The sequence below is a fragment of the Anoplopoma fimbria genome, chromosome 11, assembly GCF_027596085.1.
Source record: "Anoplopoma fimbria isolate UVic2021 breed Golden Eagle Sablefish chromosome 11, Afim_UVic_2022, whole genome shotgun sequence".
Taxonomy (NCBI): Eukaryota; Metazoa; Chordata; class Actinopteri; order Perciformes; family Anoplopomatidae; genus Anoplopoma; species Anoplopoma fimbria.
In genome coordinates this window covers 16,438,559-16,457,339 of record NC_072459.1, presented here as the reverse complement: position 1 = coordinate 16,457,339, position 18,781 = coordinate 16,438,559, and the positions used below count along the sequence as shown (strand labels likewise).

The 18,781-nt window shown below is 39.9% G+C and overlaps 1 protein-coding gene across 1 annotated transcript; it reads left to right on the top strand.

The window, feature by feature from the left end:
* Positions 1–8,078: 8,078 nt before the first annotated feature.
* Positions 8,079–18,695, top strand: pvalb6 (parvalbumin 6). The gene is made up of 5 exons (XM_054607020.1): positions 8,079–8,250; positions 16,335–16,400; positions 16,783–16,915; positions 17,099–17,208; positions 18,009–18,695. Exons 2-5 carry the CDS (start codon positions 16,340–16,342, stop codon positions 18,032–18,034), a joined length of 330 nt encoding a protein of 109 aa, XP_054462995.1. The 5' UTR covers positions 8,079–8,250; positions 16,335–16,339; the 3' UTR covers positions 18,035–18,695.
* Positions 18,696–18,781: the final 86 nt, after the last annotated feature.

Here is an 18,781-nt window from a genome sequence, read left to right as displayed (position 1 = left end):
TAGACTTACATGGTGAAAGAGACATCTGTCGATAATATTTTTGGAGGTGACCCAACTACCCTGAAGGGACACTTAAATAGCTCTTATCTTAATCATTATGTCCTACAAGTTGTAAGCTTGAATAGCCAAATCCAGAGTGGTTATCTAATCATTAAATGAGCCAGAGAATGAAAGCTGGAAGGCGGAGTTAAAGGAAAGGCTAGTGCGCTTGCTCTATGGGCAGCATAACGCTGAAGAACGCGGGAAGATCAGGTTATTTCATTACTCGGCAGTTCAGCCATTTTGGCTTAATGCACCACTGAGCAATTTACATAGGAATTAACGCAAACCTGCCTCCAACACTGTATCCAGTTCTCTTTATACATCCATGGAACTAACACACAGACATTAACAGCAACAAACATGTGTTGAAGACGTGTACATTCACAATGTGAGAACCTTATGGATATAAATAAAAGAGCTCAGAATAAGCTGAAGACACACACACACACACACACACACACACACACACACACACACACACACACACACACACACACACACACACACACACACCACACACACACACACACACAAAACCCTCATTTAATGTTCACTAATGGCTTTAATCTGCGGTTTAATTGATTGATGGATATAATGATAATGGACCCTCCTCTCTGTCTTGCAACTGGCAGAGTGTTGTCCAGAGAAATCCTTCACCCGAGCGAGTCCTTGACTTAAATTAGATTTCAACTGCAATGCGGCTGGCTTTCACAGCCCACAGGTTAGCCAGTTTGCATAATGTGTGTTAATGGACCATCCACTTAGGAAGGACTCTTAAACATATACTGGCCATAAAGAGCAAATAAAGTCAGACATCTGCAGGGCGAGAGAGCAAAGCAGGTGCTGTTTTCTCCACAAACGCCGGTCTTGTTATCGTCCTAATGTTTTTATAATGTGCAGCATTTAGTAGTGTGGTGACACAAAGTCGCCCTTGGATTAACAAAAGGAACACGTAAACATCAGGCCGTCTGTGACAGACAGTCGTTGTTGGTTATTATCATAATGTGCAGATGTGGCCACGTGCTGGTGTGATTCAGGCTTGGGACGATTTAAGGGTGGAATAATCTTCAGAGATTTTCTCTTTTTATTGCCACTGGCTTTTTGTTGGAATTCAACATACTTTACTGGTCACATCCCACGCATACCATATCAAACACATTTCCCTATGCACATCAAACTTCAAGGTCAAACGCTCTTTTGTTCATTATTAGAATAAGTGTGTGTGTAGGTTGCGTGTAAGTCTACTATATATATGCATATTTGCATACTTACACCTATATGTTGTGTAGGTGTTTGCAACTGAGAGTAGGAGGGGGTTACGTGTTGCATGTATGCAGAGTTTGTGAGTGTGTGTTGCATGTGCGCATTTATTCCACCCAACTGCTCACTTTCTTTAAATGCTTTAAAGCTCCATGACAAAATGTTGCTTGTAAATATGAAGGAATTAAACATAAAATCTGCGATTATGCTACATTTACTGCCATTTAGATTAATTCTCATATGAATTCAGATCAATGTTATCCTCCGGTTACATATTATATGACGGGCTGATCAATAACATAAACATTAAACCCACAATAATTTACTTCTTTACAGTGCTCTTTCTGCCCACCAATCACATTTACTCAACAGCATTCACAGTGTGCTTGTACAATGAATAATAACCTATTTAGTAATTATGATCTGTATTCTGACGCAAAAAATATAAATATAAAATGATCCATCTGATTAAATATTATAATATGAATGCCATATTTATGTACAAACCATTTCCTATCAGTCAACTTGCAGTTCCCCTTTTATCCATTATATTTAGTGAAAACGATACAGGAATTTAATTAAAGCTATTATATTTTGGCGACATGGAAGTTATCACTTTATTAAAATTCATCATCAACTTCAATTTATTCAATGCTATATATACCCCAACCTTAACTCTAACTTTATGTATCACTTTGGTGGAAAACTTAACTTTTCTGAAACTTTCTGAAAGTTTTGTGCTTCTCTTCTCCTCTCTTGCTGTGTCTTTGAATACTCATCAGCTCTCATCACAAGGTGCTGGAGCTCATATTGCTTCTGAAGTCAGTCTCAACAATTCTCTGACACCTGTTGTCGGGGTTCACACTATTTGTACAGCCAAGGCCGGCACCAGATACTGTGTGAATAACCCCCCATCTCTCATCTAGACCCTTCACAGACTGTAGCTCCCCTCACTATTCCTGGTGTCTGTGTTTGTCCACGTGTTTGTATCGGCACATTTGGGTTCAATATCCATTTTACTTTTTGATTTATTTTGGCTACATTTATGCCTGTATTCATGTCATCATGACTGTGTTTTTAAGCTGATTATCTTCAATTATTGCAGTTTTGGATAAACACCAACACTTGGTTGACATTGTTGGTTTTGATTTAAATTAATTGACAACTATGGGATGGATTACCATGGAATTTGGTACACACATTCATATCCCCCTCTTTAAGAAATGTAATATCTCAACTTCATGTAGCGTCATTATCAGGTCAAACATTTTAATCTGGGGTTTATGATAAAACACCTGCAAACCATCACATCCCCAATAGTTTCTGTTGTACTAATTAGCAAATGTCAGCATGCTAACTGAGATGGTTACTATCGTAAACACTATGCCTGCTAAAATATTTTAGCATTGTCTTTGTGAGCATGTTAGCATGCTGCCAATAGCATTTAGCCCAAGGTGCAAGCCTTACACGGCAGCTAATAGGTGAAGACATGTCTATTAGATTTTTACTTGAATGGATATGATTGAGCTAGCATATTAAATTGGAGACCTATTTGGATGATTTGAATGCTTTCTCATGCTTTCCCCCTAAAGTGTAACATGTATATACCAATGTCTCCACATCCCTATTTCTCAACAGCATAGTAAGACAGATGGTAAAGTGTATAAAACATTATACAATATCAGTTGTAAAAGAAGTCTCTTGATGAGAAGCTTTCAATCTTCCAGTGATGATAATATTCCTTATTATGTGTGTAGTCTGCAGCCTCAACCTGTTAAGCCAGCAGCAAGACGTCTACTCATCAATGATGACAGCAGAGATAAAGTGATGATAGTGATGAAGATTGAAGTTATAAAGGTGCTGTTGATGGCTTTGATAGAGATCTCATAGTCCAGAGAAATTGACAGACACATAGAAAGACGCCGACACTCTTCTGTCAAAATGGTCATACATCTTCCTCCCTAAAGCACTTTGAACGAATCTTCTCGCCCTCTATGCAGCCTATTGCTCACTCTTTTTGCCTTCCTATCTTCTCTCTGCCGAGGCGTCACTCCTCTGTGTGTGTACGGACAGGTCAATCAGTCTTTCTGTCCTCTAAGTCTCTTGTTGCCTCTGCACCACTGATATCTGCAGCCCCTGCAACAAGGACTGCCTCTTTTGCATCTAAATGATGTGATTATACAGTGTAAGAGGGGGTCATTTGTCTAGAGGCCTTAATCTTTATGCAGAAAGAACAATGTTTAAGCAGGTGGATCCTGCTGCACGAGATTCAGGCAAACATACACACATCGGACACACTTACACAGAAACAGACAGCACACAAGATTGGATTGGATTTCCTATTAACAGGCGAATCATTCCTCTCCTCTCCTGTCTCATCCTAATTTTTTACTGTCAAGTTTCATGTCACCCCTCTATCTATCTATCTATCTATCTATCTATCTATCTATCTATCTATCTATCTATCTATCTATCTATCTATCTATCTATCTATCTATCTATCTATCTATCTATCTATCTATCTATCTATCCATCCATCCATCTTCCTTGCTCAGCATGTGTCATCTTTTCCACTTTTCTTCTATTCTCTCCCTCTGTATTTTTTCATCTATCTCTGCTTTTCTTAATCCACTCATTTTTTTCAATCTGCACCATTTTCAGAGTGAGAGAGACAGATGGAAAAACGACTGCTGAGCCAGAGTAAAATAATAGTGCTTGTTGAGGACGAATATGTTACCAGCTCTGTTTTCTCTGTCTGTCTCTCTCACAAACACTTACCTGTAAGTCTAAGTCATGATACAAAAACTGCTTCATGTGTTGGAATTTTACATATTTACATATTCCTTAAGTTTTCTTAGGGATTTTATTGTCCTTGCAATGGCTGACACAACACATAGAGTTGATTTGTTGATGGTATAAAGTAAAATGTTTTATTTCCTCACAGTATTGGCATACTGAAGCATCCCCAAAAGGCCCATGACATTATTTACCTACAAGCATCAAGCATCATTCTTTTTTGCTTCAGAAGTACTTTGCTATTGTTGTGGGTGAGATGCACTTATACTGAAGTCAATCTCTACTTCAGCATTTGTTCCTTTTATCGTGTCTTCCTCCCTCTATCATGTCTGTTTCTATCAAGCCTGTCACTTTGCAAAAAACACTGGCACTCCCAACTAAATAAGTTAAGCAGATTGACTTTCTCTGAATGCAAAAGCTTGTCAAAAAGATGCTGATGATGAAACTCTACTCTAAAACCATAATTTGTTCAGATGTAAGAATAAGAATTTAACAAAATTGTGGTGAAAAATAGTTATTTTGTGTCCATCAAATGGCTGATAGAACATTTTTGAAAACAGCAGGATATACTTTGTGGTTATGGATGACACTCAATTTGTTGAGATGTTTAGTAATTCTGTGTATGACTCTGAAAGAAAATTCCTGTGATGTGACAACAAATTATTTCTTATGCTGCAGTAAGATGATCATCAAAGATAACTCTAAGAATAGCATAGAATAGAAGATATAGAGTTGAGTATCATCTGCATAGCAGGACAGTGGCCTGTCATACCTACAAGAATAACATCTAAGAAGATGGTATTAGACAGATGTCAACAACATGGTAGGAAGATTCTTGAGATATTATGTCAAGGCCAACGGACATGGTTTATATTGAGAACAGGGGTAAGCAAAGGTTTCAACCCCTCATGAAAAGCATATGTAGTAGAGAAAAACACCTTTTCTGTGAAACATGATTGCTCTGATTGTAGAAGACCCATGAATGTAAGAATGCAGGAATGTCACAGAGGAAGTACTGGTTGACAGTGTCATAAACAGCAGACATGACAGCAAATTTAATGATTTGTTTTATCAAATTTCTAACACATATGTGCAAGCATTTAAACGCACAATATGTATCCTGAGAGGTTTTCACTCACTAAGACAAACATATAAAAGTCAATTTTTGTCAGCTTCTCGCAGACAACCAGAACACTGACGCATGTGCAAAGGGAATATGACCCCAATGAAGAGCCACCAAATGAAACGCACTGTTACCTTGATTAAAATTAAGGGTTGCTTATGGGACTCTAGGTTTAGAAATTGTTAGAAACATTTGGGATAATGTAAGTACACAACTCAACAAAATATATAATTTAGGACTAGTTGTTTTTAGACATTGTAGTGTTGAAATGTGACATTTATACCTTTTTAAATGAAAATAAATCTAACTGTGCAGACACCAGATGGCCAGAAACACACTCCTCTCTCTATCTCTTGATGCTACCCTCAAAATAGGTTCCCAATGTGTCTGCATTATGGTGGCTTACCTGGACTCAGGTTCAAAGGCATCTCTCCCTCTCCTGTCTACTGCCTTTTCTTATTCACATCACTTGTTCTCAATTCTTCTCCCCTGGGACTTTGTTTTATCCTCATAGTTGATCCCGAGAATAACTCTCCTTTGTTCTAAGTTAAGGAATGTAATACAAATGCAATCTCATATGTAACTCAAAACCGTTCATGAAAAAGTTGGACCAGAAGTTCGTTTACTATGTAAACATTTTTGGTATAGTCTAATCATCTGAAGCAGTGGGATAACTGTGACTAACATTCTAATTCTATTTTGTGTTCCATGTTGCATGTTCCATGTTCCATGAAGAGAACATGCAGATGACAAAAATTAAAGGTTTTGATTTCGTCTCCAGTAGCAACCCCTTATGGTTTTCTTAGTCAGGCTAGAGCCATGCAGGCTTTGGGGGAGATAAAACCTTACCCCTGATCTGAATTTCTCTTCCTTATTTTCAGTCATTTGTCTTTCTCTCTCTTCCCTGCCCTCCACCCCCATCCTTGCCTCATCTAACATCAGCATTCCCTGGTGAGATCCATTGTCAACCTCTAGCCCTTTGCCACATTTGTGGCCTCAACTCTCCCTTTTTACTCCTCTCTTTTGCTCTGTCTGCATTTCCCTTTTAATCTCTCCAATGCCATCCCTCTTTTAATTCCTCCTCTTTCATCATCCACCTCTATCTCCCTGCTGGCTTCACTTGTCAGTCCTCACTTTCTCCTCTCATTCCCACCCTACTTCTGTCCCCCCTGCTGAACGCACAGAGAGCTGCGAGGCTCACCCTGGCACATCATGGGATCAAGGCGACCCCCTCTGATACATTCAGAGGGATCTAGCAGCAAATGGATAGAAAGACCTGAGAGAAAGCTTGTCACAAGGCTGCACCAGAATTAAATGCGAATTGAAAGAGAGAGGGCATCTAATGGTTAAAAAGATTCAGGACTTTTGAGGGGAAGGTTTGTGAATTGGACGGGGAGTGATGTCCCTGCGCAGTTATGCCAAAGGGAATACAGAGCAGAGGACAGAAAAAGACAAAGAGGATGAGAACGATAGAGTAAACGGCAAGTTTTATAGAGGGATTGTTTCACAAAATAACCTCAGAGTTTTTTCTGAGGTTTTGTCTTCCAGATACCTGAGAGAAGCCAAACACCATTAAAACGCTCTTTGTCAGTGAACATAAATAATTGTAAGTATTTGATCAAATTACTCATCTTGACTGGTGAGGACAGTCCCTGGTATATACGAGCTTCTGCAGAACATTTCAAGTTGCACAGATAATAAATCTGTCACCTTCAAAATGATTCTGTCTTAAAAAAAACATCATAAAATTGATGGCTGTCTCATAAATCGACAGTAATTGAGATAATCCCATCATTCCACAGCGGAGAACAACCGTTATTGTTTCAATGACTCACGCCATTCCCCGCAGTCCAACGTACCCAAATATTCACAGGACCAACAGAGAGAATCAATATAAACCCATCGCTCCCAAGAAAATTTGTTTATGGCTTTAACATACATGACAGTAGCCCTTAAGTATGGCATCAGCCTCTCCCGACCAACGCTTCCTAAAGGTCAGCGTGAGAGGCTCTTCAGTAATACCACTAGTGGAAGCAGCTGATGTTTGCTGTGATCTATAATCACTTCACATCTATAAGCGACTCATGGGAAGGGAGTGCTGCACTGTCCCAGAGGGATGTATAGCCTGGCAATGCCAGAGTGTTTTATTGTTGAGGTTAGCAATGAAGAGGATCGGGGCCCCTTGCAGATTCTTTTTCTCTGCAGAGTCACTACGTCCTTCATAATGGACCATGGAGGTTTTTTCTGGATCTCGGCACAGCTTACTCTAGCCATTGATTTCCCACATTCAAATCCAACAAACGTTTACTTTAATTCAACCCCTGACGCAAAATGGGCCAAAACCTTGAATTATATGAATACAAACATGGATGACTACATCACTTCAACCTGTTTTCACTGCATTTATATAGGCTAATGTTTGTGCCAAAACATATATATATACAATCTAATATATTATATAATTCTAAGAGAAAAAAACAGTAGTGATAAAGGTAGAGGAGGTCATGTGTCACTGATGATAGTGAATGCCTTGGAGGAGAAGGTGGTAGATGAGGATTAAAAGTGAAAATGAAAAGTTTAAGAGAAGAGAGTGTCAGAGAAAGGAAAAAAGAGAAAGAGAAGGGAGGAAAATAGATCAGAGGGGGTTAGAGGACAGAGGGAGTGTCCCGGTGGGAGGTGGGAGAAAATTAAGTGGAGAACTCATATGGGAGGAAGGAGGGAGTGTTGGAGAAAGGGAGGGGCGAGCATAAGAAAAGAAACGTGGCTGGTAGTAGAGGTGGAGACTGATGATTATTAATAGTAATGATAGTTTGATTAGCATGAGTGCAGACAGGAAAGCGATACTGGCCGGCCTGAGCAGCCGAACATCACTGACCCCGGGCTGAACTGGACGCCTACTTTTCATCCCAAAATAGTTGGAGAGGACATGTATAAAACAGAAAGAGCAGAGCCTCTAATCCTTTACTGGACGTCCCTCCTGCACCTATCTGGCCCTTCTCCCATCTCAACATCAGTCATCCAGTGACCTGGTAAGACGAAGATTTATATGAGATATTATTTAGTGGGGGGAAGCTTTGCCAGAAAGAAACAGACAGACAGACAAATGGCAAGTTTTAAAATGAGGGATCTTATCAAATCCAGGTTATCTCAACGGACAAATAGAGGGAAGAGGGTGTTTGATATCAACATCTAGAGTTCTTAAATGCTAATCTGTGATCAAATGCAGTGATAGATAAAACTAATAAGAGAGTTAATAGCTAGAGAAATGTGTGAAGAAATGTAATTTATCTTCTTAGTTTAGATTTTGTTAGTGACAGTATATCAACTAGGGAATTACTTTCTGATAGCAGCCGTTATCTGCCAAAAGAAGAGGCCCTTTTGTTGCAGGGTTTGCTTTGCGATATCGTTCAAGGTCAAATTCACCCGTGCTCCAGGGAAGCGTAACTTTGTCAAAATGCTGATGCAGTGAAAGGCATGAAGCTCCTCTTGAGAATTCATTTCTGATTCTACGGCTGATCACAGAGATTTAAAAAATCGTGCATGTACTCATACAGCAGACGCATTATATGTGATGAATATTCATGTGAAACTTAAGTGCATGCAGTCTCATTTAATTATGAGGAGGACGCAAAATATTTTGTTTGTGTGTCACAGTGAAATATGTATGCTTTTTAAACACTCTTGACGCTGTTGCTTTCGATGGCAGATTAAATGGAATTTACATCTTTAATTTGTTTAGTAATATTTTATGCAAATGGCCATCGAGTCTGTACGCTAAAGATTGCTTCCATCGCAAAGCTTATGTGTTTCGCAAGCCTTCTCATTAGAGTTTGTGACCTTATTAGAATATGAATCTTAGTGATGCCTACAGTATGTTAAGTAAGAGTGAGTAACCATGGCAAATATTAGCAGTTAGCTCTGCTGTGAGAACACAGAGAGGCCGCCATGGCTGTAAACTCTTAAGGCCTTAAGACACCGGGGCTTTTATTTTTTGTGTGATTAATTTGCACCAAACGAGAATATAACACAGCAAAAACATCAACCAATCACGTTGTGCAGATGGACATATTCAAAATGTACACTAAAGCACAACACGGAGGTCTGTAGTCAAAACCAGACGGCAAACTGTATTCCTCCTTTCAACCTTGATAAAGGCAGCGCATACCAGATCCATTCCTTTGTTCTTACCTTTCACAATAAAATCACTTGACATAAACTTTGCATAACTGTTAACCAGAAAGAGCATTTAACTTAAAGAAACTCAATTAGATATCTTAAGTATCTTACAGTCCTCCGCCTGCGTGGATTTAGTTCAGCCTTTTATTGAAAAAGTGTTGCAACTGTTGCAATTCGCATCGCTGCCATTTTGAATATTTTTGATGCAAAATATTAGCAGCCGAGTGTTTTTTATTTTGTAATAATAAAATACATTCACAGTTACAGTTTATTACAACCATGTGACTATGATCATTTGAAGGAGAGGTGCCAGAAAAAGAAAATTGTAACACAAATAAATCATATATGACCTTATTTACATTCAGTCAATTAGGAATGCAATCAAGTACTGTGCAGTTATGAACACACACACACACACACACACACACACACACACACACACACACACACACACACACACACACACACACACACACACACACACACACACACACACACACACACACAGGATTACTGTTGTTGCCAAACTCTAACTGTGTGGTTAAGCTATCCTGTTCTGTACCTGCCAGAGGATTAGCCAGTGGACAGTGGTGATAATAGACAGATGATCCACAGGCCTGTACTGCTTTTATCATAACCAGTCTTACCTTGCTGTGTGTGCGTGTGTTTGTGTATGTGTTTGTGCGCATGGATTCACATGTGTGTTTGCTTTTTGCTGTTGAATGAACACCATTGTACTTTATCAACAGCTCTATAAAATCAATAGACAATGTAATGCACACTGAAAAGGTAGCTCTTGCTACATTCAACCATGGAGCTTATTTAAAGATCAACTGTGCAGATTAGTAGCAATTCAGATAAAATGCTTTTATGGAGGAAGAAAATCACTGGGGAACCTTTGATGGGGGGTTTGTGGCTGAGTGGATACGGCGTGGTGGTCCTTTAACCACAATGTTGGCGGTTTGATTCCTGACTCCTAATGTCCCCAAGTCAAACTGCTCCTTAAAATGCTATGGATCGGTTAAATGCAAAGGTCAAATGTCATGTATGTACCTGAATATATATAAGACCTTTTTAAGGTTTATTCAGAAAAATGGCCTGTTAGTTATTGTTCTTAAGATTAATGGTGCAACTATTGTAGTTGAGTCTCTTTACGGAAACAAGTTAAAACTTGTCATCCTATATGGATTAAGATAAATATGCAATATGTCAGAGTGTCTCACTATTACATTTAAATATTATCAATTCAATTTTATTATTAAATGGGAAGAATTTCACTTTTAGTCATTTCAATCTTCTCTATCAACTCTACCAGGGATGGAGGACTATTTCTTATGGAGACCACCAATGTTATAATAATCTGAATCCCATTTATCGCTAAATATTATATCCGGGCTAAGTGTTTTTATATTCGTAACCAAAGACACATACAGAGGAGCAGTCGTTCTTAATCCTCCATTCTTTTCAAAATATCCCAATATTGTTGACCTCAATTTAAACTTAAAGCAGCATTAAGCTCCAGTGGTGTACGAGCCACAACAACACAACACAAGGCTCATTGTTAAATCATTGCAGTACACTGACGCAGCAGCAAAAAGGGAGAATTCACACACACATTACCTTCAAAGATTATTTGTGTAGAGGACAAGGGTTCACTTCTAGTTCACAAACTGCATGCAGCGATACTGAGGACACATATTTATTTTTTCCTTTCTCCTTTTCCCCTTGTCTCTGCTTTTTAACAGACTCCCCCACAAACATACAAACACAACAGCCGAACGAACATAAGGGGATTGGGTTTCTTGAAATGCAAGTACATTCTTCTTTTAGCCGCCCGCCTCTTCATCCTAGCCTGCCTGGCACCCTCTGTGACACACGAAAACACACACATACATATTTACACATTCATGCAGCTGTTACAGTTGGCAGGCCAGCAGCGTGATTAGGTTTCCCACACCTAGAGGGGCCGTCAGGGTGGAGGGACTTCCCACAAAGGAAACCCCAGTTTCACATACTGTACATTCACAGGCCTCATGAAGGAGAGATACCATCAGTATCCTGCAGAAACCTTTAAAAAACCCATTTTCATGGCACACATTGTTCTCGCACTTCCTTTTTTTCTCCATACTGTATGAAGCACATACATGACCCCTCTGAAATGGCAGTTCTGTGGTCAGATATTTCTTTGCTGTTGTCTATTGAAAATGTATGAAAATACATATTAATAAAGAGTAAAACTAATTAAAGAATCCAGAGTTTGTGTCAGCTTAAGCTTTGTTTTATTCCTTTTTTTTCCTTTTGTATGGAGACTATCTAGCTTAATCTAGATTCAGCCATGAAAATGTTGATTTCTTGTGAGTTTAAACTAGAAGTAAACAACACACCTCAGGGAAAAGGTTTCAAACCTGCAGAAATCAGTGCATCAATATTGAAGAATAAAAAAAAAAGGTCATCCAGTACAATTCACGTCAAAACATTCTAGATGGTTTTTGGAGACGACTGTACACAATAAATGCATCATATCAGCAGTGCAATGCAGGATACTTCAACTTTGGTCGAGTCTGATTATGAAAATGAAAGAACTTTATTTGATTCCTCACCACAGCCTAAATTTATGACATAAGCTTTGAAGATGAAATTATCTGGGGGTGTAAAAATATTCACAGCAATGTTTTTTAGAGAAGACACAGTGTGTCTATATAGTCATGTAAACAAACCTTCAAGGCATTAAACATAGAACTTTACTAAATATCATTATAAGCAACGAGAACCACGACTAAAACCACGCCTTACTGGCACCAACATATTACCAATCAAAAATGTATGTTTGTTGTATCATCCCTCTGAAATATTAAAATTATACCCATTTTGTCACAATCAACCCAGCTGTTCTGTAATTTTGAGTCATTCAAGCCGTCTTGTTTAGTGTTTCCTGTTTTATTTTGATACTCATCTTCTCCCTGATTGTTTTCACCTGTCGCTCATTAGACATGCTGTCACCTGTCCCTCGTTATCACCCTCCCTCCCTTGTGTATTTAGGTTATGTTCACATTACAGGGCTTGAAATGACCTGTATCTGACAACAGTGTGAGTGGATCTCTGCCCCTGAAACACATCACATATAACCAGTAACGTCACACACATTGAGGGCGGCCCGTTGCTCCGAAAATACACACTAGAGTTGTTGAAGTGACTACAAGACTTAATTAACATATTGCTTAATTTAACCGATCTGGGGTCCCCATTTCACAGATTATACTCCTAAAATATAATATATGTCTTTGTACAACTCCTATATATTTAACTTTAACAACTCTTCTGTAAACTAAGTTAAATCAACTTAAGATGTGTAACATTTTTCTTCTACATACATCACGAAACATTCAGCATGACTTATCAAATTTTAAAACGTGATTTAATTAAATCAGAGTTCTGCTTTGTGAAGACAAATTTATCCAAGGAACTGAGAAAATTGAAAAGTAAATTTACTTTTTAAATGCGTGACATAGAGTTAAATAAAGTGTTGAACAGTTTCCCACTGTCGGAGGAAAACCTCTGTTAACATATCGTTAAATTTAACTAATCCAAGAGTACTGGTAAACATGTACTCAATCTTAAGGATAGTATATGATTTCCTACGACACATAAACAGACACTGAGTCATTTGGCCAACGTGATATAACATTCTTTGGTATAAATTTTATTTCAATGTAAAGTGAGTGAATTTTATGTTTGTGACTGCTGATACATTAAAATCTGAACTCGAATGTAACATGACACTGAATTTAGCAGATTGACTAGTTGAACTATTGAAGGAGAGAAAACTGACAAACTGAAATAAAAATCTGCAGAGACAAAATGCAGCACAATCACAATTGGCCTTTATACCTTATTTCCTTTAAATAAATCAATGGGGCCATACCTTAGACAGTTCCAGTGGCAGCACACTGACTGAGATATCGCGGGAAATCAATCTTATCCTCCTCATTTCACGGCGAATTGTCTCTTTTCCCCCGCGGACACCTTTGTGGTAAAGGTCAGAGGAGGTTGTGCTTTTATAATGATAAAAGATTGGATGTGAGGCCACCCAAGTTTAGCAGTGTTCAGTATTGATCTGTGTGTGCAGCAGTATGTTACCGAACTAGATAACGCCATAGAGGAGCTCATACATCAATGAAGTGGAGTGTGACACCAATGGAAGAGAATGTTGAACTACTTCTAATAGTGGCTAACGCTACATTTAGCTGTTGGTTGTTAATATCATAAACACTTAAAGATCTAGCCAAGATACATTTCATTTTTTTTACAACATATTTACCATCTTCTAAGTTATGTATTCATTTCTGTTAATTTCCCCACACTATTAGAAATATTTTACAGCTTTAGAATGGAACCCACATGAATAACATTTTGTTTTTGTGATTATTAGCCTCATACACAGCCACATAAATTCATAGTGCTGCAGACCGCGAAACGGATGATATTACAACAGTTGGACTGCTTGAGGCGTGATGCAGCAAAAACACAGTGAAATGTACAGGCAACTCAGACTGTATTTCCACCGAGAAGGACAGGGCAATGATGATGATATTGGCCGGCTCAGCATTATGGGCCGCACAGAAGCAGCATAGTGATGATGATGGTACAAGGATGATGCTGATACCCTGCCATTACCGTGACCTTTCTGTGAGACATTTCAGTCCACCCTGCTTTGCATCAACATCAGAGATGAAAAGTTGAAAGACGTTGCATTTATTATTCAGTATGCCGACCTTACTAACAGATAGGTGTAAGAGTGTTTTTTGTATTTTTGTCCAAGAGCTCTAGGGCCTACTTCAGATAAACTACAGGAAATGAAGATCAGGGCATAAAAAAAGAATAGGAGTAAAAGGGACATCCCATTCAAATCAATGTAGCAGGAGGAACAGTATGGCGGGCAACGCAGGGTGGAATTACCAAGTGCTAGTTCCACCATCTTTTTATGCTAATGGTGGAATAAGCAACCTGGCTAGTGAACTTTCTAATTCCGCCATGCTTTAATGCTACATTGTTACAGGAAATGAACCGAACAACTGGTTGCCAGCGGCATTGAAGGCTCCCTTCGCCTGACTCCCCGCCTACTACAGAGCAGGTCAAGCTACGTAGCTAACTAGCCAGCCGTCCGACTCCGGAGCTGTGTCCGCTCTCTTCCCGGCGTGTTGCATCAACACTTTACAGCCCCACTGACCTGTAATGTCGCCATCACAACAAACAACACATTTTAATCTTCTATTTGTACTAGTCTACTGACCACAGAGAACATTTCAATGTCCGTTCTACTCCTATTCTATTTCTATTGCTCAGGGCGAAGAGGTTTACAGTTTGTTCTCCTTCACAGGATACCAGCAGCCTTGAAAGGCCAGACCGCATCTCGCAAGTGCAGGTTTTTAGCCATGCTGCCTTCATGGCTCTGAGGTTGGCAGTATCCGTCAGTGTACCACTGTGTTCCATACTGAAATATCTCAGGAGGGAAATCCACACAAAAATCCTTTTTAGAAGGGTTTTGGATGTCCGTCAATCACCCAACTCACAGAACAGATACGCTGTTGTCAGAGTATCCATCCGCACTCACACTGAGAACCTTCGTCTTTTTATGCTCACTATGTGAAACAGTTTTCCTTCTGTGTGCTCCCCATAGAGCCTACTTAAAAACAATGTTGTCCAGTAAATGTCTGATATTAGTCAGTCTGTTGAAGACAGTGTGACTGGCAGCTGTCCTCTGTTGACAGGACATCACGTATTGAGGGAAATGGCGGCCAAATTGAAGTCAGTTTGTTGAAAGAACTTGATGCTTCAGTACAGCTTATGTGCCGCTGATGTCACGCTTTGGACGTGGAGTTCCCGTCTTGTCAACGCAAGATTTTATCTGGCTAAAATCCATTGAGCCTGGCAGCTGGAAGCTGGAACAAGAAGCAAGCTATTTATATGAAGAGGCACGCTTAGTTTGAGCAACATTTGACTTCACAGAAGGAGTAGGTATTTTTTGCTACAAGATGTGTGTGAGTACAGGTGAGGTTTGCGTGGAAGTCTGATTGAAGTGTCAATCATCCGTCATGCAGTGTACTTTAAATAATGTGTGTCCCAAGAAAATCCCTATTAAGGTTTGCCAGACCACAATGAGCAAGGGTGAAATCAGAGCACTGTATCCTTTAATCCACATGTCACTCACTCCTTCTTAGCACCTCGGTAGATACTCTTTCTGTTTGTCCAACCATGTGTTCATCTTCAAGTCGCAACTAAGGAGAAAAGGGCATTGGTAAAAGTTGGGGGAAGGTGACAACTTCATATGCGCCGATCGGGTTCGGTCACACACGCATGGAGTAAAAAGCCAAAGGGCCGCTAAGTGCCGGGCTCACCTTTCATAGTGTGAAGTACAAGACGATTCATCCCTTTGGACCGGGCTGACAAACTGAATTCTCCTGTGGTATTTCAGACACAGCTGCAGACTCAGAGGGCCTCTTAAACCCCCTGCTGACACGGCTCCCTGCTTTCATCTGTAACAGCTCAGTGATATCATACAGATCAAACGGAAGACACCGATAAGGATACAACGCTTGTTGTTCTGGTTCCATCTTATTTTAATTTTGACATGTCCCATAGCACCACAACTAAACCTCCTCCTCCCTCCTGCTCTCAACTCCGTCACATCTCCTTCCCCTTTCCTTCCCTTTGTCACTCCTCCTCGGACGGTCACCGATTCAGTCTGTCACTCACCACCTCCTTCTCGTGTCCTGGTTTCCTGCTCCATTTCTAGAGTGTCACCAGTGTAATAGGAGATTGTTTCTGAGTTCTCTCTCGGCTCTCTGGCGACCTTGTTTTTAACCTCTGTCCTTCTCTTCCTTCTCTGTCGCCCTCTCCTCTGTCTTTTTTTAATTTTCATCTCTCTTTTCTTTAACAGCTGAGATGGCAATGTGCAGCATCCTCAACGCTGATGACATCAAGACAGCTCTAGATGCATTTGCAGGTAAAAGCTGATTCTTCCAGATCTGGCCCATGGCAGCTGGTTCTAGAAGTGTTTTTTTAGCCCCAATCTGCATTCCCATTATAATTTCTTCTGAAACAATATCCTTATTGTTATAGAACAAAGAAATACGCAACTCTTCCAGGTACTATAACGATCATATGGATTTATTTCATGGCCTACAGTGTCAATTATTTAAATTGCACTTTGGAGAAATCATGTTTTGTCGTTTCAAGCATTTTAGTATCCAACAGATAATCGGTGTCTTTGCAGTACTGACATTAAGAACCTTTTAATGCAAAAAGTCAAGAATTGTTTGTTAAGTATTGACATTTTGCATCTTTGTGTTTGTTTGCCTGTGTGCCTTTCATATATGTGTGTTCAGTTGCTGGCTCCTTCGACCATAAGAAGTTTTTCGAGATGGTGGGTCTGAGGGCCAAATCTTTTGACGAAGTGAAGAATGTCTTCATGGTGCTGGACGCCGACAACAGCGGCTTCATAGAGGAGGAGGAGCTCAAGTGAGACAAACATACACACACACACACACACACACACACACACACACACACACACACACACACACACACACACACACACACACACACACACACACACACACAAAAACACATATATAAAGCCAAACGATGCAACAAATGATGTGGGACATGTATCCATTCTTTTCCTTTTCTGTCCACGGCTAGATTCGTCCTGAAGGGTTTCGCCAAAGATGGCCGGGACCTGACGGACAAGGAAACCAAAGACTTTTTAAAAGCAGCCGACAAGGATGGTGACGGCAAGATCGGAGTCGATGGTAAACATTGTTGTATGAGTGGGAGCGTCACAAGGTCCCACAAACAGAAACCAAGAAAAATCAATGTGGAGAGAACACACACACAAACACATACACACATACACAATGGAATGATTCGACCCATTAAGGGACTGTCCACAGATGAAGGTTTGGGAGGTTTCAAACATTGGGAGTGGAATTATCAACTGCCAAAATGATGCTAAACATAACATATGGTGCATCCTCTTTATCGCAGCTGCTCTCCATTTTTGAACCAATAAACACTCATCACCACTGTCACTGATGGGGCACAGGCAGCAGCGATATAATGTTTTCACTTCACCCATTAGTAGAACAGGTTGGGTTGTGCTGAATATGCATTACATTAAAGGTTTCACTATTCATGATCAGGTTTACTTCATCATAGATCAGAATGAAATCAGCCTGACTGTGACAATTTTACTGTTTCTTAAAACTGACATTTCAGTCCTACTATCTACTAGAAAATAAAAGCCCTGATAATGACAACATATTTATAATCCATGATGCACAATGAAACAAAACAAGATCACTTTCAAGTTAATAAAATATAACCCTCCCCCTTTTTTGACCACACTTTCCCGCCTAATAATTTGTGTAGAATCCCTATAAACTGTGCACCATATGTATTACTATGAGCATTTTCCAAAGCACCAGTAACCTTTAGATCAAATTCTGAGACTTGACAAAATGTGGACACCATTTTTACTGTAAATGTCAAATATAAAGAGAAAATAACAAATCCTGACAACTTTTGTGTTGTTTTTCTTCCTCTCTTGCAGAGTTTGCTGCCCTGGTGAAAGAATAACTAGTCACCCAGTGTGACTGAATAGCACTACAAGATCACCTCCCAGCCACTGCTACATCCCGACACCCCCTGGCTCCCCCGTCTCCCCTGCACCCGAGCCCCACCCCCCAGCCCACCAGACTGCAGCCGACACCCTCTTCACACACTCTTCTTCCTCGGCCTCTCCCCCACGGCTGTCTTCGCTAGAAATGCAACGCTGCACTATAGGAAGTAAGCTGTGGTTTGCCACGCTTCTCTTCAGATGTCCCCGCAGCTATATCCACCCTATTTATTTTACCCTTTTTATACAAACTGTTCTCGTTTCTGTTTATGTATAGAAATAAAACATGCCTGCAGGAATAAACCTCACATTTTAAAGCATAAAGTAGATATTATGAAGAAAATAGAGATGACTAGAGGAAGACCCTAGTGTCCTTCTGTATTTCTGACTTCATCCTCTTTCTGTTCTTAGCCAAGACTTCCTCTCACTTCCCCTCTTTCTCTTCTCTCTGTCAATTTCACTCCTGGCACTGCTCCCTTCCTGCATTCACTCCCCTTTCTCCCTCCCACACCATCCACCCCATCCATCTATCTATCTTTCCATCCATCCCTTTCTCCTCTGGTAATGAGCTGTTGTCAAACATACCAAAAGAAGAAAGAGGTAAAGCTGTGAAAGATTAAAATAAAATGAGTTAAAACACAAAGCCTCGAGAACACTGACTCCTCTTTTAATTAACTCCTTTGATGTAACTCTCTCTTATATTACAC

Bases quoted from the DNA above. Each gene is read 5' to 3' on its own strand.
- pvalb6 (XM_054607020.1), top strand. From the start codon at position 16,340: ATGGCAATGTGCAGCATCCTCAACGCTGATGACATCAAGACAGCTCTA. The intron at 16,916-17,098 runs GTGAGACAAACA...GTCCACGGCTAG, and splicing joins ATAGAGGAGGAGGAGCTCAA to ATTCGTCCTGAAGGGTTTCG. The intron at 17,209-18,008 runs GTAAACATTGTT...CCTCTCTTGCAG, and splicing joins CGGCAAGATCGGAGTCGATG to AGTTTGCTGCCCTGGTGAAA.